Below are 24,066 nucleotides of genomic sequence, written 5' to 3' on the forward strand. Positions count from 1 at the left end.
ATTTGTTAAGACATCTGCTTTACAATGGTTATGATAAACATTACAATGCTCATGATAACTTTTGTTAACACTACAATAAGTAAATCCACTTCACTAGCTAATTAACGTAGCCTACTCCTCGACAGCGATGCCATAGAAATATACACAGCAACCGCAAAAAAGGAAGTTCAAAGACGTTCTAGACGGCGCCCACGTTCTACATTTTTGATCAGGAATATTACATCCTGCGTCACTCTCTCGTGTGCTATATGGTGAGTAAGTTAGATCGATCCCATCAAGAGCTAAATGTGTTCAAAAGTTTAAAAATCTGTGTGTAACTTTAAGGAATATCACTACCAAACTCATTTTTTTTTTTTTTTTTTTTTTTGATGAGTGGATGTTATTCCATAAAATGTAGTTGTTATATGTGTTCAACTCTTCTGACCAGTAATTGCTAACCATGTGCTGATTAGCATCTTTGAGCTAGGCTCAAAAGTCAAGTGTATAAAATTGTACTACCAAAACAGGCACAAAACATGTCTAGAAGATTCGGTTGTGACATTATTGTTTTGGTATAGTGACAAAACGAAACACACAATCCTTGGAGGAATAAACTACATTTTTTGTACAGGTATGCAAATAATTACTACGGTAAGTTAGTATGTTTTAGTATGCAAGATTCTGTTAAAATTCTGTAATGTGACTTACAATTACTTAAGCTTACAGTCCATGATACTAGCTTGGCGTAAGGTAATGTCAGTACCTTAGGTGTCAGTAATGTTAATTTCAATGATTAACTTGGCAGGGAGAATGACATAAAACTCACACCAACATGCCTAAAAAAATAGAAAAACCTATAACAGAGCAGAGAATAAATTTTAAGGGATGACTCAGTGAAGTACGGAGAAGAAAGAAATAAGAAACGAAAGGAAGAAGGAAGGTTGAAGAGTATCAGTGAATTATCTGTCAGGGAGCAAAGACATGTCAGAAAAGCATGGAGGAATAGACAAAAGAGACACAGGGTGATGGTGAAAAGACAGAAAAATTGGAGACATTTTTGCAGGGCTTCCACACCACCTAGCACTTCCAGTGAGGGTGATCAGACACTAGTGCACATACACAATGGGGAAAAAGGGAGAAAACGAACAAAAATCAGTAACTATAAAAAATGTCTCACACACAGTTCAGTGGTTTTGGAGATTTAGACTAAAAAAAATTTAAGATGTTTCCAACTCTGACTTTGCACCAATTCTGTAGAATGGCCCATTTAGTGCGTAATTCATGATGTAAAACAAAACGTCCAAGTATCATCAACATATGTTTACCACAGAACTTACAATTTTGAGGGAACCACTGGAAATTGAGTCTTCCAGGTTTTAACATCACAGCTGCACCACCCTATTCAGTACAATTCTTGTTTCTGTTGTCTGCTACTGACCAAACAGCACCCATGATTAGAAGATCCTAAGCGTTTTGAGAAACTGAAATGATTCAACTGAACGTTACCTGTGGTAAAGCGAGACCCAGAGTCAGCGCCCCAACTAACATCAGGTGAGATTCAATCCATATTGCAGCTCTGTCTGCACAGCCCACCGGATAGATAGATTTAGTGGCGTCCACATAGTTCTGTGTCTGAACCCCAAAGCCACACATGCTGTTGATCACTGTCTGAAAGAGTAAAAGAGAAGATGTTTTTGCCGTTACTGCTTTGTCTCTTCAGATGTTACTAGTCTTCAAGCAGCAGGGGGCAGTAATGTTTTAGCCTCATCCTTGTCATGTTTGCTTAATGCATCTCATTTTAAATCCATAGTATACAAATACAAACGTGATTAATTAGTAGTTTTGCTCAAACAAGCACCACCATTAATACTATGCATAGTTTGCCATATATCTAGGGAGTAGAATAATATCTGGGGAGATTCAGAGCGAGTAATTAACCATATAACAATCAACCAAAATACCCTAGCACAGTAAAAACACCTGCACACATTAGCAGCAGCATAAAAGTGTCCCGACAAGAGGTACACATGTAAATGAAGTAACATTATACAGGTTCTTGGTGCTTTTGATTCTATTGTTGATGATTTTTGTCGTTCCTTTAGTTAAACAAAGGCAGTTTTTGACACCTACCCAGACCAGCTGCATCCTACTTTATATAATAAGTCAGGGCCAGTCATTTCCCCTTCAGCTTTTTACAACCTTAGTGTGAGCATTTCACCATGCTCTCTGACAAACTGCAGGTGTTAAAATCTCTTTTGTTTTGTGGGTTGCTGGTGTATGCAGGTCACGGTCAAATCTGTAGACATATGCTGTTTTCAATTGAGCATTTGCACCAGGAATTTACTTAACATTGTGTGGTCTAATCATAAAGATCTTTCTAGAGAGATTTTACACAGCTTTCAATATTCATCACTGACAAAAAACCTACACTTGAAAGTTCATTTTTGTGTCTGAACGGGGATGAAATACCACTTTCAACAGCATTTCCAAAACTATATTTTGTGTCGGTGGTTATAAAAAAACAAAAGCATCCCTGAACAGGTCACCATTAATAATGCCATGATTCATTTTCATATCATCTGCCCTGATGCTGCCATAGAGAAGTGCCATTGTCTCCATGTGAACAGCTGTTTGGATGAATCACAGAATCATTCCTTTTTACTTCAAACAACATGTTTGAATACTGTAAGACAATTAAACCCATACACCAAACAGCTTTTCTCCCTCTGCATCATAAATGTAGTATAGTTCCTCAATTTCCTTCTGTTTTTGTTTGAAATAATTGCATTTCGTTCTCTCTGGCTTGTTTAGGGAGTGTTTACCCAGCAATCACTGTAGACATTTGCCAAGGGAACAGAGACCATAATATTTAGGTCTGCCAAGGAGTCGCTCTATACCGGTGATCTATGTTCTGTTTGAGTATCTTATCAGCATTTAGACACGTCTCACAGATTGAATTGAGGCACACGTTTAGCATGTCAGCCAAGAAATGCTTTGGACGTCATGCCAAAATGGCACCACTCGGTCATTCACTGCCTTGAGAGGCACGAAAGCAATTCAGAACACATCAATTCTTCTCAAATTGCTGCTATGACAACTGTGTAGAATTTGAAACTTTGAATTACTGATACATTTGGTAAACCCAATCTGTTTAACTTCACAAAGCTTTTATAACAGGGGTTGTAATTAGCGGTGCAGGCCATCATCGTTAAAGATGAAGGCCCAAAGGACACTGAATCCATCTTTCATGGCACTTTTTTGCAGAGTGCAATAAACCAATGAGCGCATACAGTTTTGCTGAGCTGATGAGATGAAAAATAATACAGCTTTGCCTTCGCGCTAATGCTGCACTACAAAGACTGAGAACAAAAAGGGTTGGATTGTGTTGAAATAAAGGATCAAAATGAAGGATCACTGTATAACTGAACTGTATAACATACAGTTAACATGGTTTTTGCCTGCCTGTGCATGCTCGCCACCTTAATGCTAGTGTTTACTGTAGGTGGTTGCCTGTTTTGCAGTGGTTAAAGCGTTCTGAGTGGTTGTTAGCATGATGCTGTGCTGTTGCTAGGATATATTTGGGGGTGGGGGGGGCTAATTGAAGGTGGGCTCTTTTAACATGGGCCAGTAAATCTCTGATGTTTTGGGTGCTATTAGCGTATAGGGCTTGGGTTCATTTTTTTCCCACTACTGGATTTTTCATCATTCTCTAGATTTTTTAATTCTGAGAATTTTTTTTTTAATGTAAGTACAAACTAAAAAATAGCTACTATATGAGCAATAGTAGGAAAACTTTCCATGCAGCAAATAATTTGTATGCATGTATGCTTTAGGTCTCCAATTTCAGTGTATGATACAGGATACAATTCATTTAAAAAGGATTTTCAAAAAGATTTATCACGTGTCACATGTTTGTTCTGTTCTGGTTTATCTCTTACCTGTCTCCTTTGTTCCCGTTTTCCCACCACTATTTACTTTCCTTGGTTACTAATTAGTTCATCATCACCTGTTCTTAGTTCTGTTAATTATGTCCGAATTCACAGTAGGCCTACTCATAAAAGAGTAGGCAAAAAGTACCCAGATAACATACTACTTCTGGTGGGATTTTGAAGTGTGGTTTAATTATGATGGATAATTTACTATCCCATGAGGCCTCGGGAGAGGATCTGTGAATGCCAGTGTAGTGATGTAACCGACACTGGTTGGTCACATGATTCTGCAACATGACATCATGACTTTTGCGTAAACATACACGGCACTTTCGAGTCAAGTGGCGTGTTATCTCTACGCATTTTGAGCTATCCGCGTGTATCCACGTGTATGCATGTATGTCTGCGCCATTAACGTCCAAGTGATTCCACGTGTCTGTACACGCCGTCAAATGTCCGCGCGAAACAAAGCAAAATGTACATCTACAGTACATCTGGGGAGCGATCATTTTTTTTTTCTATGATACTAAGGGAACAGTCATAAATGCCGTTTAGGGACGGGGTTGAGGTAAGTCATATATTTATATAACGTTAAGTCAACGGCGTTCATAAACATGCTGAAAAGCGATTATGCGTCTTGATAGCACGCCAAAAATGGAAATACGAATTCATGAGATCAGTCTGGATAATGACAACATGGCAAATGTACTAGGCCTACATCCAGATTACATTCATACTATATAGAATACTTTTTTAGTGTTCGTGGAGTAGTTATTCAAAATAAGAACCTACTCAAGATGGACACAGCCTGTGTATTCAAAGTCACCGTGAGGCGGAACTTGCGACCAACTTTACTTCTGGATTGTGATATACTTTCCTAGTGAAACGGCTGGGTGAAAAAAATAGAAGGTGTGGCTTGTTTTTTCCCTGCTGCACGGCGGTATTTCCGGTGAAGGTCTAAGGATGCTTGATAACTTCCGCCGATCGTAGAGTCCAATGCAATAACGAGAATTTATATTGAATTTTATACTCCATGGTTATACTAAAGAAACATTAGTCACAAAAACAGAAAAATAGACACCCCTCGTTGTGTTTATGCTTCTTTTTCAAATTATATTAAATAAACATAACTATATATAAAATGACATCTAAACGTACGAAAGTTTAGTTTCAAAGGGAGGACAGTACATTTTGAAGACTTTTTCTTTGCCATAATCCCGTTTTCCTCCTCTTTAATCTCCCCAACCGGAAACTGAAGAGCATCCTTGCGTCAAATGCGGAACTTATACGTGCATATAGCCCTTTGATTGGATCAAGAAAAGTGGGTGTTCCGTTCAGCTTGCTGTCAAAGCTCTCAGCAGACTGACTGTTGAAGGAGATATTTTACTCAATCCTTCAAACAAGTCACCAAAAAAGGAAGGCAAGCCATTTTTTTATCAACTTGCACAGATAACACATTCACAACAGGACGCGCTAACAAAGTAAAGAGGGTCAAATTTGATTTAATGCCGACTTTAAGCCCTTCGTTTTTCTCAGTTCTTGTTCAGCCTTGTTTCTGTTATTGATTGTGAGGTTTTTTTATTTTTTTTATCAGATTATCTCTTGCAGCTTTCCCTTGGGTTGTGTATATTAAAGACTGCTTTGAATTCTCCATCGCCGTGCGCTTCATTACAGCCACTCGGTGTGAGAGTATCATGGTTTCCACAAAAAATATTAAGCATCACAACGGTTTTAACATTAATAATAATAATAATAATAAATATGATCATAATAATAATAACTAATGCTTTTTAAGCATCAAATCAGCATATGTGAAACTGGACAAAACCAGTCAATTTTTTGAAATTGAGATTCATACAAAATCTGAAAGCTGAATAAATAAGCGTTCCATGATAGGATATGACAATATTTGGCTGAGGTACAGTTATTTGAAAATCTGTAATGCGAGGGTGCAAAAAAAAATGAAACATTGAGAAAATCGCCAAATATTTATGGTAGAAAATGTACAAACTATCTTCATGGAACATGATCTTTACTTAATATCCTATGTTTTTTGGCCTAAAAGAAAAATCGATAATTGTGACCCATACAATGTATTGTTGGCTTTTGCCACAAATATACCCATTTTTGTGACTGGTTTTGTGATCCAGGGTCATATTATAATAATTTCTGAAGAGACTTGAGATGCTGAACATTCAGCTTTGCAATACAGGAAAAAATTATATTTTAAAATATATCAAACTATATTGTGAAATGTTTCACAATTTTATTGTTTTTACTGTATTAAATAAATGCAGCCTTGGTTATAATACAGTATGTGTTTTTTTTATTCTCCCAATATAAGGTTTTCCAAGGGGGTTACCATTACTGTACATCTGTTGCCGCCATAAACAGTTGAGATAATGCTTTCGCTTTAAAGGGGTGAAACTAGTGTATTATAAAATGATATTGTAAAGTTAAAATGTAATTATAATGATTTAGAGCTTCAGTCGCACCAGTGCAAAGCATCTCATAAAGCGCCATGTGAATCCTCGCTTCTCACAGATCTCATATCTGCTAATTTCTATGTCCATGTTTATGTATTCATAACTACAGATTAAAGATCGGTGTGTGTATAGTTGGTTTAATCTCACTTCTTCTGGTAGAGGAGTGCAGCATGAGAAAGGAACTGAACACTTCTCATTGCTGGGGTTTGAAGGAGTGCAGTTGAAGTAGAGGTTCCAGGACCAGTCAGTGTAGTTGTTCCAGCCACAGCATTTGAACTGCAAGGAGCAGAAAGGAAGGAAGGGAAATAAAATATTATTTTTAGACTGTCTCTCAGACCACATATTCATCTCACATCTGCTGGACCCATGGACCCACAATTTTCATTGTGACGAGTACGAAGAGGAAGGCATATAATCTAAAGAAAGATTTTGAGAGCCATGCATGTGTTCACATTACCATATTTATCGATCTCAGCACTATGGTTAGGGATAAAATATGCAGAGTTGACCAAAAACATTTTAAATTTGCTTTTTTTTTTTTTTTCTCAGAATGTAAGCTAACACAAGCTACGTAAATTACAAAAAGTACTAAAGCATTGGTCCAGAATGATGATATAAAAATGATAAGAAATTAATAATTTTATTCAGATGCATTAAATTGATAAAAAGACTGAAAAAATACAATAATACTGTGCTAAAAAAAATCTTATAAAAAGTGTCAAGGTTTCCAAAAAAATTAGGCAATACAATCGTTTTTTTAACCAATCAGCATATTAAAATAATTTCATCATGTGCCACTGAAGACTAGAGTAATGATGCTAAAGATTAGGTTTTGCTACCACAGGAATAAATATAATTTCACAATTTTATTGTTTTTTCATTTCTTTTTTTTTTTTTTTTTTTAAATAAATGAAGCCTTGGTGAAACTTCAAAATCATGCAACCCATAATAAATGTATATTTTGACACAAAAATACAATAAATTTTGACAGTAAAAAAGCAATGTATACTGACATTGATTGGAGAAATGCACATGACTTCACATGGTGTAGCATATCCCCAGACGCATTTTAAATCCGCTCCGTCTGAACAAAATAAAACCTCTACCTCTATTTGGATGTAGTCCATTAGGTTTTGAAGGTCCATGTCATCTCGATAATCCACAATGGCTTTTTTCACAAATTTCCCCAGAGCATCGCGTGTCTGTGAACATGACACTTCATACAATCTAGCCACCAAATATATTTCCATACGCATATGTACCTGAAAATCAAACACTTACATCTGGGTTGTATATAATTGTGCTACGGGAGACAGGCCGACAGTGCTAATTCACCATGGCGGCTCTAATAGCATATGCTTTAGTGTGGTAATGAACTATTGGGGCCCCCCCTGAGCTCTCTCCATCTCCCCTGTCTGTTCTTTTAACCCTGGCATGTCATTAACAGGAAGACTCCTAGAAAGCCTCCATCGAAATGGAACATTTGGTCCCACTTTGATGTGGCAAAGCTCTTTAATCATTAAGCAGCGAAGATGCTTGAAGCGACATCGTTAAACTGCCCTCCCAGTTTAAAGGTGTGTGCTGCGAAGTACAGTGTGATGTAATACACACGACCTTCTCCTGGACTGTAGAACTTCAAGATTCCACTCGAATGATTAAGGAAATAGTAGACCGAAACTCTATAGCTAAAATTGTTGTTACGGTAAGATGAACAATGGCAGTGAATGGTGAATTGCTTTTAAATGGACTTGATATCCCGTGAGATGGACTTAGAGATAGATGACGGCTAAAACAGGTTAACCCTCCCTAAAAAAGCCATAGCCTAATGTTACAATTGATCTTAAACGGCCCTTAGTGTTTTAATTTCGTAACAGTAAAATACTTCATGTATAGCCTGTATCCCATATCAGTGCAGCAGAAAACACATCTAGTTTATAAATTATGGTTTCAAGTGAAAAATCACCTGGTCAGAGTAGAAGAAGCCCAGGATTGCAATGGCCATTTGTGTAAGAAAGACCAGGGTGAGGCTAAGTGAGAACTAGAGAGGAACAGGAAAGAAGATTTGCTTACTAATGAACATTGTTTGTAACTGCTATTTAAATAAAGGATCAAATGTAACTGATAAATAGCAGATATATGTACAGAGAATACTGAGGCTAGTTGTCACATGTTCTACAACTATTTGTGCTTCGCTGTGTAGGTTTATTTTTTGACCCTCAAACCCTAACTATAAAGGAGAACTCTGGTGCTGTTCATACAGTTCAGAAGATCGTTGAACTTCATACAGTTCAGCTCACCAAGCATGACGTTTGTGGTTTGACTTGTCCTGACTGTTTTCTAAGATGGCTCCTGTCTGTATACACGAAGTGAACTGTCTTCATTAAGTATCTTTTTATTAAAGGTCTGTACAAAGTTCTCAATGCTTTGTTTTGCATGTATGGACCCTCATTATGTTACTGTGTTAGTGTGGGGCTATTTTGTACGGAGGCATATTGCATTCACTTGAAGAAAAAAAATCTACTCTGTTTTTCTGAATTAACGAGTTAATTTTTCATGAGAAAAAAAAATGCTCTGTTTTTCTGAATTAATGAGTTAATTTTTCATGAGAAACATTTTTTTTGCTCTGTTTTTCTGAATTAACGAGTTAATTTTTCAAGAGAAAAAAAATTTTGCTCTGTTTTTCTGAATTAATGAGTTAATTTTTCATGAGAAAAAAAAGTTTTTGCTCTGTTTTTCTGAATTAATGAGTAAATTTTCATGAGAAAAAAAATTTCGCTCTGTTTTTCTGAATTAATGAGTTAATCTTTCATGTGAAAAAAAGTTTTTGCTCTGTTTTTCTGAATTAATTAGTTATTTTTTCATGAGAAAAAAATTTGCTCTGTTTTTCTGAATTAATGAGTTAGTTTTTCTTGAGAAAAAAGTTTTTGCTCTGTTTTTCTGAATTAATGAGTTAATTTTTAAACAGAAAAACAGAGCAAAACATTTTTTCTCATGAAAAATTAACTCGTTAATTCAGAAAAACAGAGCAAAAAAAATTTTTCTCATGAAAAATTAACTTGTTAATTCAGAAAAACAGAGCAATTTTTTTTCTCATGAAAAATTAACTCATTAATTCAGAAAAACAGAGCAATTTTTTTTCTCATGAAAAATTAACTCGTTAATTCAGAAAAACAGAGTAGATTTTTTTTCTTCAAGTGAATGCAATACGCCTCCGTAATTTTGAGCCTTGTTAGTGGTAAAACTGGCGATTTCTTTTTACTTAGTAAATGCGCCCATACTAGCATTAAACGCTTAACAGTTTTTAGAGATTCAACTCTCTACATTCGATTATCATGAAAACAAATCTCAGACAACGGTTGACTAGGTACCGATGTTTTATTAGAACAAAGGTTCATTTTGAGCCGGATTCTCCTTTAACGTATATCTGGGGTCTTTAGTGACATCCTTCACTACCCTCCTCCTCATTCATTTTTTAAAGTAAGACATCAACCTTCTTAGTATTCCCCAATCAATTCATTATAAACAATAAAATTATAAAAGAATTAATTTCAATTGTCAATAACAATTCAATTTAAAAAAAAATGTATTGGGTCGCTATAACGGCCCAGGAGTGTGTAACTGTAACTATGTTAATTGACAACAATATTTGAATCTTTGATAACTGAATAAGTGCAATTCACCTTTATTCCACAAGGTGGCAATGTCTGATACACAATTATGAAGTGGTGTTTCACTCATAGTTACCGCAGGCAGAAAACAAAAGAATAGGAATTATCATCAGCAAAACTTGAAATGGCTCAGCTATTTACTGCAAGTACTGAATAAAATCAAATCAGTCACTGTCACTTGATGGTGGATCTGGTGAAGAAGCTGTCAGCGATCAAAATTTTGATTTTGAAGATGTTGAAAATGATAGTTTTGAGAATGGTTGAGATTGCGAATATGAGTCAGATGCTGAATGTACTAGGAAATGAGCTCTGATGAGACAGTGATGATATAAAACATCTGCTCAAATTAATCTCTTCCAAGCTCCAAAAGGTAACAAAATATGCTTGATTTTATTCTTCTGAAATAGTTTCTCTAATATCAGGAGAGCTATAGAAAAGTGACTCTCCTCCGAACACAACTTGTAAATACGAACTTCCCAAGAGGACTTAAAAAGCACCTGTATTTCACATTTTTATCTAATTACCTATATTTATATTTTATTGTATTTCAGCTTTATTTCAATTAACAAAAAAATGTTTTTAACAATTCTAATTTTGTTAATCATAATATAAAATCATAACTTTTTAGTCCCACAACACCCCATGTGACAACTAGCCCTGGTTTTCCTTTATACAGCTATACTATTTTAACTACTGGAATGAAATGAAGCCTAATCCTTATAAGTCACTTTGAATAAATATGTTAACAACGTGTAGTAATTCATATTCTGCTCACAATTTTAAGGAGCCTTATATTTTCGCGCAGAGCTCCGATGCATCCACAGAAGGTGATGAAGAACATGACCACCCCCACCACAATGAGAATCACAGCAGGATCAATGAGGAACGTGTCACGCACTGTGTCTGTGGTGAGAAAAAAACACAGAAAAAGTCTCTTAATTGATCCACACACATCTGAGGAACACACACAAAATAGTTGTCATACCTGTCGCCTTTTGAACTTTGGCATATACCCCAATGGCTACAATAAGGAGAGAAAACACCTAAAAAAAAAAAATAAACATCAATAAATAACATGAAATTTTCAACTACAGTACACTGTCACGAAATATAGTTACTTAATAAACTTAACACATTCATATTCAGTATCTCACAAAAGTGAGTACACCCCTCACATTTCAGCAAACATTTGAGACTTCTCAATGAAACTTGTATGTATTTTAGAGTAGTCAATATGCTGCCTGTGTAGCAGAATATATTTACTGTCCTCTGAAAATAACTCAAAATACAGCCATTATTTTCAAAATGGCTGGCAACAAAAGTGAGTGCACCCTGAATGATAATAGCTGTACGTTATTTAACCCTGCAAAGCCACATGTGCTATTCTTCATGTTCATGTTTTTGTCTGCTTGACAGGACCATACAAATTTGTGTTTCTTGTAGGGATGGGTAATAAATATCGATTTCTCGATATTAATCGATTCTCATTTTTACGAACCGATATCGATTCTTAAATCTCAAGAATTGATTAGTCATCCAGTTTCATTTGAATGAATGGGACATTGTATCGCGGCTGCGTGCATCCAAAAAAAATTGCAATAATCTTTGTCCTTTGTTACTATTGATATGAAACAAAGTCTCAAATTTCAAATTACGTCCATTTTCTTCAGAAATTCAAAAACATAAATAGTGTTTTGGCGCTGTGGCGTGGAGATCGCTCTGGCGTAGCTCAAGAGAAGCAGCAGTGCTGATCTCTCTTCCGGGTTAATAATACCAGTCACAGCACGAAATAAACATGAATGAGCATCTGAAAGTGTGTTAAAAGATAGAGTACAACTTATCGAAATCCTTATCATGTCACATTGATTCACTCAATCAGCGTTTCAACCGTGGAAAGACGTCAATTAAACAGCTTGTAATCAATGTCATGTATCGTCATATTTACCTCAGAAAACCCACATAACTCGTTAGTCCACACTCGTTAGTGTTAGTTCTTCAATATTTAATGCATATTTGAACATATCTGGCAAGTCTTTATGACAGCCACCATTTAAATGTTTATATTTCATATAATCCTCTTATTATAAAAATAAATAAAAGTGTAATTTAAGTGTTTTTATAGCTACAAAACAGTTCATTATTACCTTCATATTAGGCTAATGAAGCCTAGTAGGCTACAACTAGACTCCCATAGTTTACAGCATTTAAGAGATTTGATTCCCTTGAGAAAAATTTCCATTTATTGTAACTGATATCCAAAATAATCAATATTGAATCGAATTGAATCGTAATCGAAATTGAATCGAATTGCAAGCTTGTGAATCGAAATCGAATCGAATTGTGAAATTTGTCTCAATACCCAGCCCTAGTTTCTTGTATTAGAGCTGTTTGTGCTTTGAGTACGATTCTCTCATAGGCCTACTGGCCACTGAATGCTCAACATGGCTCCTCATGGAAGAACTTTAAGGTTTTGAGAAATCACAGAGAAATGCCCGGAATCACAGGCAAATTGATGCTCATTCACGCAAGTGACAATCACGCAGTGTGAATGAGCAAAGACGCGATCTAAGAGAATCGCCGACGAGTTCACAATTCTGCTATGTGAAAAGTGTTTTGACTGAAAACTACATCGGCGATTACCAACAGTCAATGAGAGAGCAAGATGCAGAGCAGCAGGGAGTTCGGGGAGGAGTTATAGGTCATATATCAACATATGGCATTGTTTCAGAAAAAGGCTTCTTCTCTGTCTATTTGGACACAAGAAATCGAAGAAAAATTAGTAGAAATTTGGCAGGAGCATCCGTGTGTGTTTGACATTTCATCTGAGCTGTACCACAACCGGGTCGAAAAAGAAAAAGGCTCACATGAGAATTCCGGTCTTGCACGTGTGATGTTGTTTCCTTGTCGCATCTCGCGTGTGTTTGTTGTGAAATGTGTAGTTTGCGCACAGCGTGCTAGACAGAGTTGTCGGCGATTCTATTGTAAAATCATGCAGTGTGAAACCTTCTGTCGCCAATCCATCATGCAGTGTGAACACAGCAGCGACTGAATGCTGGCCAAGATAGTCATGCAGTGTGAAAGGAACAGCGACCCGACTACTTTGAAAATCGTGCAGTCTGAATTAGGCATAAGATTAACTTGTTTGGCTCAGATGGTGTCCGCATGTGTGGCGATGCCCTGGTGAGGAGTAAAGAGAAAATTGTGTCTTGCCTACAGTCGAGTATGGTGGTGGTAGCATCCTGGTCTGGGGCTGCTTGAGTGCTGGAGACATGTAGACATGGAGACATGTAGAAGCTGAACATGATGCCCTCCCTTCAGAAACTGGACAGAACGGCATGATAACGAAACCCCAAACACATCGTCAAGATGACAACTGCCTTGCTGAGGAAGCTGAAGGTGATGGAGTGGCCAAGTGTGTCAAGATATTCTAAAATATTGGCTGAAATGTGAGGGGTGTACTCACTTTTGTGAGATACTGTAGGTCAGATACATTTGTTTTTTCTTGAATACACATTGGCCACAATTAATTACCCTTTTTTCAATTCTTTTTGTAACTTCCTTTTGCCAAGATAACAACTCTGAGTCTCCTATAATGCCTGATGAGAACACCTGACAAGTGATCAGAGACCATTCCTTCATATCTCTCCACATCCTTCAAATTCCCAGGTCCATGTTAACACACTCTGCTCTTCAGTTTGGGGTTCCGGTCAGTAGAGTGTGATGGGCATGCCAAAAGCTTCATTTTGTGCTAAGTGACCCTTTTTTATGATGATTTTGTTGTTAGTTTTGGATCAGTGTCCTGGTGGAATATCCAAGCATGGCTGATTATAAGATTTCTTGCAGAGGCGGTCAAGTTTTGATTTTATTATCTGTTAATATTTGACTTTGCCATGTCTCGGAATAAGATGTCCTTGACCTCCAGCAGAAAAATAGTCCCTCAACATTAAAGATCCAGCAGTTTATTTCGTTCATATGTTTTTTTTTTTTTTTTTTGTCACTGTGTGCAGTTTGCTGTCCAATAACCTTATTAATCTAAGTTAATCTAAGTTAAGATCAGAGCAACTCAAAATTTTGACCCGAAAAAAAAAAAAAAAACTGAGTGGTACCCCTGTCATTGTTTTTTTTTTTTTTTTTTCGATGCGAAAAAACAAGTTTCTCCAATCTTCTCAAAACTCTGGATTCTGATAGAGGGCCTTGAGACTTAGACCTGAGTGCAAAAATGGAGTCTCTAGACCCTTCCAGAGCTGAGATATTGAGATCCGACGTTGCATTTATGCCACTATCAAAATCTCAATATCTCAGCTCTGCAAGGGTCTAGAGCCTCCATTTTTGTACTCAGGTCTAAGTATCTTGGCCCTCTATCAGAATCCAGAGTTTCAAGAAGATCAGAGAAACTCAAAATCAGTGATACCCCTGTCGTTTTTTTTTTGTTTTTTTTTGGTGCCAAAAAATACGTTTCTCCAATCTTCTCAAAACTCTGGATTCTGATAGAGGGCCACGAGACTTAGACCTGAGTGCAAAAATTGAGTTTCTAGACCCTTCCAGAGCTGAGATATTGAGATCCCACGTAGCATTTATGCCAATGAAAGCTTTAGCTTAAGTTCTGTCAGCAAGACTCAATAAGCGCGTCATGTATTACCTCATTCCTATCCAATCAGGTGTTAACAGTCACAGTATAAAAGATTGGTACTTACACTTTTCTGAGTTCGCAGATGCTGACCCTGCCATTCACCTCCATCCTCCCCAACCACCACCAAGATGGTACCTTCCCCTCCATCCTCCCCATCACCACCACCAGGATGGTCCTTTCCGTACCTCTAGGGAATCGGCTGCGCCTCCGCCTTCATCTCAGGCGGGACATGCAGATTCGGTTAACCTCGCTTTGCTCGCTAAGGATGGGGCCTATGCCAAAGAACTCATAAATTTATGCTTGCTGAGCTGTCAATAAATGTATTCTGCTTTTCAACTTATCTCCCGAGTCTTTCTGGTAGAATTATAAATATCTCAAAATCTCAGCTCTGGAAGGGTCTAGAGCCTCCATTTTTGCTCTCAGGTCTAAGTCTCATGGCCCTCTATCAGAATACAGAGTTTCAAGAAGATCAGAGAAACAAAAAATTTCGACCCCCCCCCCAAAAAAACGACAATGGTACCCCTGTCGTTTTTTTTTTTGGTGCGAAAAAATAAGTTTCTCCAATCTTCTCAAAACTCTGGATTCTGATAGAGGGCCACGAGACTTAGACCTGAGTGCAAAAATGGAGTTTCTAGACCCTTCAAGAGCTGAGATATTGAGATACCACGTAGCATTTATGCCAATGAAAGCTTTAGCTTAAATTCTGTCAGCAAGACTCAATAAGCGCGTCATGTATTACCTCATTCCTATCCAATCAGGTGTTAACAGTCACAGTATAAAAGATTGGTACTTACACTTTTCTGAGTTCGCAGATGCTGACCCTGCCATTCACCTCCATCCTCCCCAACCACCACCAAGATGGTACCTTCCCCTCCATCCTCCCCATCACCACCACCAGGATGGTCCTTTCCGTACCTCCAGGGGGTCGGCTGCGCCTCCGCCTTCATCTCAGGCGGGACATGCAGATTCGGCTAACCTCGCTTTGCTCGCTAAGGATGGGGCCTACGCCAAAGAACTCATAAATTTATGCTTGCTGAGCTGTCAATAAATGTATTCTGCTTTTCAACTTATCTCCCGAGTCTTTCTGGTAGAATTATAAATATCTCAAAATCTCAGCTCTGGAAGGGTCTAGAGCCTCCATTTTTGCTCTCAGGTCTAAGTCTCATGGCCCTCTGTCAGAATACAGAGTTTCAAGAAGATCAGAGAAACAAAAAATTTTGACCCCCCCCCCCCCCCCCCCCAAAAAAAAAAACCGACAATGGTACCCCTGTCGTTTTTTGTTTTTTTTTGGTGCGTAAAAATAAGTTTCTCCAATCTTCTCAAAACTCTGGATTCTGATAGAGGGCCATGAGACTTAGACCTGAGTGCAAAAATGGAGTCTCTAGACTATTCCAGAGCTGAGATATTGAGATCCGACGTAGCATTTATGCCACTATAAAAATCTCAATATCTCAGCTCTGGAAGGGTCTAGAGCCTCCATTTTTGTACTCAGGTCTAAGTCTCATGGCCCTCTATCAGAATCCAGAGTTTCAAGAAGATCAGAGAAACTCAAAATTTCGACCCCCCCCCCCAAAAAAAACGACAGTGGTACCCCTTTCCGTTTTTTTTTTTTTTGGTGGGAAAAAATAAGTTTCTCCAATCTTCTCAAAACTCTGGATTATGATGGAGGGCCACGAGACTTAGACCTGAGTGCAAAAATGGAGTTTCTAGACCCTTCCAGAGCTGAGATATTGAGATCCCTCGTAGCATTTATGCCAATGAAAGCTTTAGCTTAAGTTCTGTCAGCAAGACTCAAAAAGCGCGTCATGTATTATCTCATTCCTATCCAATCAGGTGTTAACAGTCACAGTATAAAAGATTGGTACTTACACTTTTCTGAGTTCACAGATGCTGACCCTGCCATTCACCTCCATCCTCCCCAACCACCACCAAGATGGTACCTTCCCCTCCATCCTCCCCATCAACACCACCAGGATGGTCCTTTCCTTACCTCCAGGGGGTCGGCTGCGCCCCCGCCTTCATCTCAGGCGGGACATGCAGATTCGGCTAACCTCGCTTTGCTCGCTAAGGATGGGGCCTACGCCAAAGAACTCATAAATTTATGCTTGCTGAGCTGTCAATAAATGTATTATGCTCTTCAACTTATCTCCAGAGTCTTTCTGGTAGAATTATAAATATCTCAATATCTCAGCTCTGGAAGGGTCTAGAGCCTCCATGTTTGCTCTCAGGTCTAAGTCTCATGGCCCTCTATCAGAATACAGAGTTTCAAGAAGATCAGAGAAACAAAAAATTTCGACCCCCCCAAAAAAACAACAGTGGTACCCCTGTCGTTTTTTTTTTTTCGGTGCGAAAAAATAAGTTTCTCCAATCTTCTCAAAACTCTGGATTCTGATAGAGGGCCTTGAGACTTACACCTGAGTGCAAAAATGGAGTCTCTAGACCTTTCCAGAGCTGAGATATTGAGATCCGACGTAGCATTTATGCCACTATAAAATTCTCAATATCTCAGGTCTGGAAGGGTCTAGAGCCTCCATTTTTGTACTCAGGTCTAAGTCTCCTGGCCCTCTATCAGAATCCAGAGTTTCAAGAAGATCAGAGAAACTCAAAATTTCGACCCCCCCCCCCCCCCCCAAAAAAAAAAAAAAAAAACGACAGTGGTACCCCTTTCGTTTTTTTTTTTTCGATGCGAAAAAATAAGTTTCTCCAATCTTCTCAAAACTCTGGATTCTGATAGAGGGCCTTGAGACTTACACCTGAGTGCAAAAATGGAGTCTCTAGACCCTTCCAGAGCTGAGATATTGAGATCCCACGTAGCATTTATGCCAATGAAAGCTTTAGCTTAAGTTCTGTCAGCAAGACTCAATAAGCGCGTCATGTATTACCTCATTCCTATCCAATCAGGTGTTAACAGTCACAGTATAAAAGATTGGTACTTACACTTTTCTGAGTTCGCAGATGCTGACCCTGCCATTCACCTCCATCCTCCCCAACCACCACCAAGATGGTAGCTTCCCCTCCATACTCCCCATCAACACCACCAGGATGGTCCTTTCCTTACCTCCAGGGGGTCGGCTTCGCCCCCGCCTTCATCTCAGGCGGGACATGCAGATTCGGCTAACCTCGCTTTGCTCGCTAAGGACGGGGCCTACCCCAAAGAACTCATAAATTTATGCTTGCTGAGCTGTCAATAAATGTATTCTGCTTTTCAACTCATCTCCCGAGTCTTTCTGGTAGAATTATAAATATCTGAATATCTCCGCTCTGGAAGGGTCTAGAGCCTCCATTTTGCTCTCAGGTCTAAGTCTCATGGTCCTCTATCAGAATACAGAGTTTCAAGAAGATCAGAGAAACAAAACATTTCGACGCCCCAATAAAACAACAGTGGTACCCCTGTCGTTTTTTTTTTTTTTTCGGTGCGAAAAAATAAGTTTCTCCAATCTTCTCAAAACTCTGGATTCTGATAGAGGGCCATGAGACTTAGACCTGAGTGCAAAAATGGAGTCTCTAGACCATTCCAGAGCTGAGATATTGAGATCCCTCGTAGCATTTATGCCACTATAAAAATCTCAATATCTCAGCTCTGGAAGGGTCTAGAGCCTCCATTTTTGTACTCAGGTCTAAGTCTCCTGGCCCTCTATCAGGATCAAGAGTTTCAAGAAGATCAGAGAACCTCAAAATTTCGAGCCCCCCCAAAAAACGACAGTGGTACCCCTTTCGTTTTTTTTTTTTCGATGCGAAAAAGTAAGATTCTCCAATCTTCTCAAATCTCTGGATTCTGATAGAGGGCCTTGAGACTTAGACCTGAGTGCAAAAATGGAGTCTCTGGACCCTTCCAGAATTGAGATATTGAGATCCCACATAGCATTTATGCCATCATAAAAATCTCAATATCTCAGCTCTGGAAGGGTCTAGAGCCTCCATTTTTGCACTCAGGTCTAAGTCTCATGGCCCTCTATCAGAATCTAGAGTTTCAAAAAGATCAGAGAAACTCAAAATTTCGACCCCCCCCAAAAAAAACGACAGTGGTACGTACCCCTTTCGTTTTTTTTTCCGATGCGAAAACATAAGTTTCTGCAATCTTCTCAAAACTCTGGATTCTGATAGAGGGCCTTTAGACAGACCTGAGTGCAAAAATGGAGTCTCTAGACCCTTCCAGAGCTGAGATATTGAGATCTGACGTAGCATTTATGCCACTATAATAATCTCAATATCTCAGCTCTGGAAGGGTCTAGAGCCTCCATTTTCTGATCTCCAAGAAGATCAGAGAAACTCAAAATTTCGACCCCCCCCCCCGACAGTGGTACCCCTTTCGTTTTTTTTTTTCGTAAGGGGTACCACTGTCGTTTTTTTTTTCGGGCCGAATTTTTGAGTTTCGATATCTCAGCTCTGGAAGGGGCTAGAGCCTCCATTTTTGCACTCAGGTCTAAGTCTCATGGCCCTCTATCAGAATTTGGGAAGATTGGAGAAACTTAATTTTTCGCCCCAAAAAAAAAACATAAGGGGTACCACTGTCGTTTTTTTTTCGGGCCGAATTTTTGAGTTTCGATATCTCAGCTCTGGAAGGGGCTAGAGCCTCCATTTTTGCACTCAGGTCTAAGTCTCATGGCCCTCTATCAGAATTTGGGAAGATTGGAGAAACTAAATTTTTCGCCGAAAAAAAAAACGTAAGGGGTACCACTGTCGTTTTTTTTTTTCGGGCCGAATTTTTGAGTTTCCATATCTCAGCTCTGGAAGGGGCTAGAGCCTCCATTTTTGCACTCAGGTCTAAGTCTCATGGCCCTCTATCAGAATTTGGGAAGATTGGAGAAACTTAATTTTTCGCCCAAAAAAAAAAACGTAAGGGGTACCACTGTCGTTTTTTTTTCGGGCCGAATTTTTTGAGTTTTGATATCTCAGCTCTGGAAGGGGCTAGAGCCTCCATTTTTGCACTCAGGTCTAAGTCTCATGGCCCTCTATCAGAATTTGGGAAGATTGAAGAAACTTAATTTTTCGCCCCAAAAAAAAAAACGTAAGGGGTACCACTGTCGTTTTTTTTTCGGGCCGAATTTTTGTGTTTCGATATCTCAGCTCTGGAAGGGGCTAGAGCCTCCATTTTTGCACTCAGGTCTAAGTCTCATGGCCCTCTATCAGAATTTGGGAAGATTGGAGAAACTTAATTTTTCGCCGAAAAAAAAAACGTAAGGGGTACCACTGTCGTTTTTTTTTTCGGGCCGAATTTTTGAGTTTCCATATCTCAGCTCTGGAAGGGGCTAGAGCCTCCATTTTTGCACTCAGGTCTAAGTCTCATGGCCCTCTATCAGAATCCAGAGTTTTGGGAAGATTGGAGAAACTTAATTTTTCACCCCAAAAAAAAAAAACGTAAGGGGTACCACTGTCGTTTTTTTTTTTCGGGCCGAATTTTTGAGTTTCGATATCTCAGCTCTGGAAGGGGCTAGAGCCTCCATTTTTGCACTCAGGTGTAAGTCTCATGGCCCTCTATCAGAATTTGGGAAGATTGGAGAAACTTAATTTTTCGCCCCAAAAAAAAAACATAAGGGGTACCACTGTCGTTTTTTTTTCGGGCCGAATTTTTGAGTTTCGATATCTCAGCTCTGGAAGGGGCTAGAGCCTCCATTTTTGCACTCAGGTCTAAGTCTCATGGCCCTCTATCAGAATTTGGGAAGATTGGAGAAACTTAATTTTTCGCCGAAAAAAAAAAACGTAAGGGGTACCACTGTCGTTTTTTTTTTCGGGCCGAATTTTTGAGTTTCCATATCTCAGCTCTGGAAGGGGCTAGAGCCTCCATATTTGTACTCAGGTCTAAGTCTCATGGCCCTCTATCAGAATTTGGGAAGATTGGAGAAACTTAATTTTTCGCCCAAAAAAAAAAACGTAAGGGGTACCACTGTCGTTTTTTTTTCGGGCCGAATTTTTGAGTTTCGATATCTCAGCTCTGGAAGGGGCTAGAGCCTCCATTTTTGCACTCAGGTCTAAGTCTCATGGCCCTCTATCAGAATCCAGAGTTTTGGGAAGATTGGAGAAACTTAATTTTTCGCCCCAAAAAAAAAAACGTAAGGGGTACCACTGTCGTTTTTTTTTTTTTTCGGGACGAATTTTTGAGTTTCCATATCTCAGCTCTGGAAGGGGCTAGAGCCTCCATTTTTGCACTCAGGTCTAAGTCTCATGGCCCTCTATCAGAATTTGGGAAGATTGGAGAAACTTAATTTTTCGCCCAAAAAAAAAACGTAAGGGGTACCACTGTCGTTTTTTTTTCGGGCCGAATTTTTGAGTTTCGATATCTCAGCTCTGGAAGGGGCTAGAGCCTCCATTTTTGCACTCAGGTCTAAGTCTCATGGCCCTCTATCAGAATTTGGGAAGATTGGAGAAACTTAATTTTTCGCCCCAAAAAAAAAAACGTAAGGGGTACCACTGTCGTTTTTTTTCGGGCCGAATTTTTGAGTTTCGATATCTCAGCTCTGGAAGGGGCTAGAGCCTCCATTTTTGCACTCAGGTCTAAGTCTCATGGCCCTCTATCAGAATTTGGGAAGATTGGAGAAACTAAATTTTTCGCCGAAAAAAAAAACGTAAGGGGTACCACTGTCGTTTTTTTTTTTTCGGGCCGAATTTTTGAGTTTCCATATCTCAGCTCTGGAAGGGGCTAGAGCCTCCATTTTTGCACTCAGGTCTAAGTCTCATGGCCCTCTATCAGAATTTGGGAAGATTGGAGAAACTTAATTTTTCGCCCAAAAAAAAAAACGTAAGGGGTACCACTGTCGTTTTTTTTTCGGGCCGAATTTTTTGAGTTTTGATATCTCAGCTCTGGAAGGGGCTAGAGCCTCCATTTTTGCACTCAGGTCTAAGTCTCATGGCCCTCTATCAGAATTTGGGAAGATTGAAGAAACTTAATTTTTCGCCCCAAAAAAAAAAACGTAAGGGGTACCACTGTCGTTTTTTTTTCGGGCCGAATTTTTGTGTTTCGATATCTCAGCTCTGGAAGGGGCTAGAGCCTCCATTTTTGCACTCAGGTCTAAGTCTCATGGCCCTCTATCAGAATTTGGGAAGATTGGAGAAACTTAATTTTTCGCCGAAAAAAAAAACGTAAGGGGTACCACTGTCGTTTTTTTTTTCGGGCCGAATTTTTGAGTTTCCATATCTCAGCTCTGGAAGGGGCTAGAGCCTCCATTTTTGCACTCAGGTCTAAGTCTCATGGCCCTCTATCAGAATCCAGAGTTTTGGGAAGATTGGAGAAACTTAATTTTTCACCCCAAAAAAAAAAAACGTAAGGGGTACCACTGTCGTTTTTTTTTTTCGGGCCGAATTTTTGAGTTTCGATATCTCAGCTCTGGAAGGGGCTAGAGCCTCCATTTTTGCACTCAGGTGTAAGTCTCATGGCCCTCTATCAGAATTTGGGAAGATTGGAGAAACTTAATTTTTCGCCCCAAAAAAAAAACATAAGGGGTACCACTGTCGTTTTTTTTTCGGGCCGAATTTTTGAGTTTCGATATCTCAGCTCTGGAAGGGGCTAGAGCCTCCATTTTTGCACTCAGGTCTAAGTCTCATGGCCCTCTATCAGAATTTGGGAAGATTGGAGAAACTTAATTTTTCGCCGAAAAAAAAAAACGTAAGGGGTACCACTGTCGTTTTTTTTTTCGGGCCGAATTTTTGAGTTTCCATATCTCAGCTCTGGAAGGGGCTAGAGCCTCCATATTTGTACTCAGGTCTAAGTCTCATGGCCCTCTATCAGAATTTGGGAAGATTGGAGAAACTTAATTTTTCGCCCAAAAAAAAAAACGTAAGGGGTACCACTGTCGTTTTTTTTTCGGGCCGAATTTTTGAGTTTCGATATCTCAGCTCTGGAAGGGGCTAGAGCCTCCATTTTTGCACTCAGGTCTAAGTCTCATGGCCCTCTATCAGAATCCAGAGTTTTGGGAAGATTGGAGAAACTTAATTTTTCGCCCCAAAAAAAAAACGTAAGGGGTACCACTGTCGTTTTTTTTTTTTTTCGGGACGAATTTTTGAGTTTCCATATCTCAGCTCTGGAAGGGGCTAGAGCCTCCATTTTTGCACTCAGGTCTAAGTCTCATGGCCCTCTATCAGAATTTGGGAAGATTGGAGAAACTTAATTTTTCGCCCAAAAAAAAAACGTAAGGGGTACCACTGTCGTTTTTTTTTCGGGCCGAATTTTTGAGTTTCGATATCTCAGCTCTGGAAGGGGCTAGAGCCTCCATTTTTGCACTCAGGTCTAAGTCTCATGGCCCTCTATCAGAATTTGGGAAGATTGGAGAAACTTAATTTTTCGCCCCAAAAAAAAAAACGTAAGGGGTACCACTGTCGTTTTTTTTCGGGCCGAATTTTTGAGTTTCGATATCTCAGCTCTGGAAGGGGCTAGAGCCTCCATTTTTGCACTCAGGTCTAAGTCTCATGGCCCTCTATCAGAATTTGGGAAGATTGGAGAAACTTAATTTTTCGCCCAAAAAAAAAAACGTAAGGGGTACCACTGTCGTTTTTTTTTCGGGCCGAATTTTTGAGTTTCGATATCTCAGCTCTGGAAGGGGCTAGAGCCTCCATTTTTGCACTCAGGTCTAAGTCTCATGGCCCTCTATCAGAATTTGGGAAGATTGGAGAAACTTAATTTTTCGCCCCAAAAAAAAAAACGTAAGGGGTACCACTGTCGTTTTTTTTCGGGCCGAATTTTTGAGTTTCGATATCTCAGCTCTGGAAGGGGCTAGAGCCTCCATTTTTGCACTCAGGTCTAAGTCTCATGGCCCTCTATCAGAATTTGGGAAGATTGGAGAAACTTAATTTTTCGCCCCAAAAAAAAAAACGTAAGGGGTACCACTGTCGTTTTTTTTCGGGCCGAATTTTTGAGTTTCGATATCTCAGCTCTGGAAGGGGCTAGAGCCTCCATTTTTGCACTCAGGTCTAAGTCTCATGGCCCTCTATCAGAATTTGGGAAGATTGGAGAAACTTAATTTTTCGCCCCAAAAAAAAAAAACGTAAGGGGTACCACTGTCGTTTTTTTTTCGGGCCGAATTTTTGAGTTTCGATATCTCAGCTCTGGAAGGGGCTAGAGCCTCCATTTTTGCACTCAGGTCTAAGTCTCATGGCCCTCTATCAGAATTTGGGAAGATTGGAGAAACTTAATTTTTCGCCCAAAAAAAAAAAACGTAAGGGGTACCACTGTCGTTTTTTTTTTCGGGCCGAATTTTTGCGTTTCGATATCTCAGCTCTGGAAGGGGCTAGAGCCTCCATTTTTGCACTCAGGTCTAAGTCTCATGGCCCTCTATAAGAATCCAGAGTTTTGGGAAGATTGGAGAAACTTAATTTTTCGCCGAAAAAAAAAACGTAAGGGGTACCACTGTCGTTTTTTTTTTTTCGGGACGAATTTTTGAGTT

General features: G+C 39.1%; 1 protein-coding gene across 1 annotated transcript in view; it reads right to left on the reverse strand.

Annotated features, from left to right (window-relative positions):
- The window catches only part of tspan33b (tetraspanin 33b), a 150,106-nt gene that overhangs the window by 1,207 nt on the left and 124,833 nt on the right, over nt 1-24,066 (reverse strand). Inside the window, exons 2-7 of the mRNA XM_089116344.1 lie at nt 11,048-11,105; nt 10,838-10,965; nt 8,358-8,432; nt 7,501-7,596; nt 6,542-6,670; nt 1,486-1,647 (exon numbers count right to left, since the gene is read on the reverse strand). Coding sequence (XP_088972470.1) covers nt 1,486-1,647; nt 6,542-6,670; nt 7,501-7,596; nt 8,358-8,432; nt 10,838-10,965; nt 11,048-11,105 — 648 coding nt within the window. The remainder of the gene's footprint in view (nt 1-1,485; nt 1,648-6,541; nt 6,671-7,500; nt 7,597-8,357; nt 8,433-10,837; nt 10,966-11,047; nt 11,106-24,066) is intronic.

Source organism: Pimephales promelas, chromosome 10 (assembly GCF_988280905.1).
Source record: "Pimephales promelas chromosome 10, fPimPro1.hap1.1, whole genome shotgun sequence".
In the NCBI taxonomy this organism is placed as follows: domain Eukaryota; kingdom Metazoa; phylum Chordata; class Actinopteri; order Cypriniformes; family Leuciscidae; genus Pimephales; species Pimephales promelas.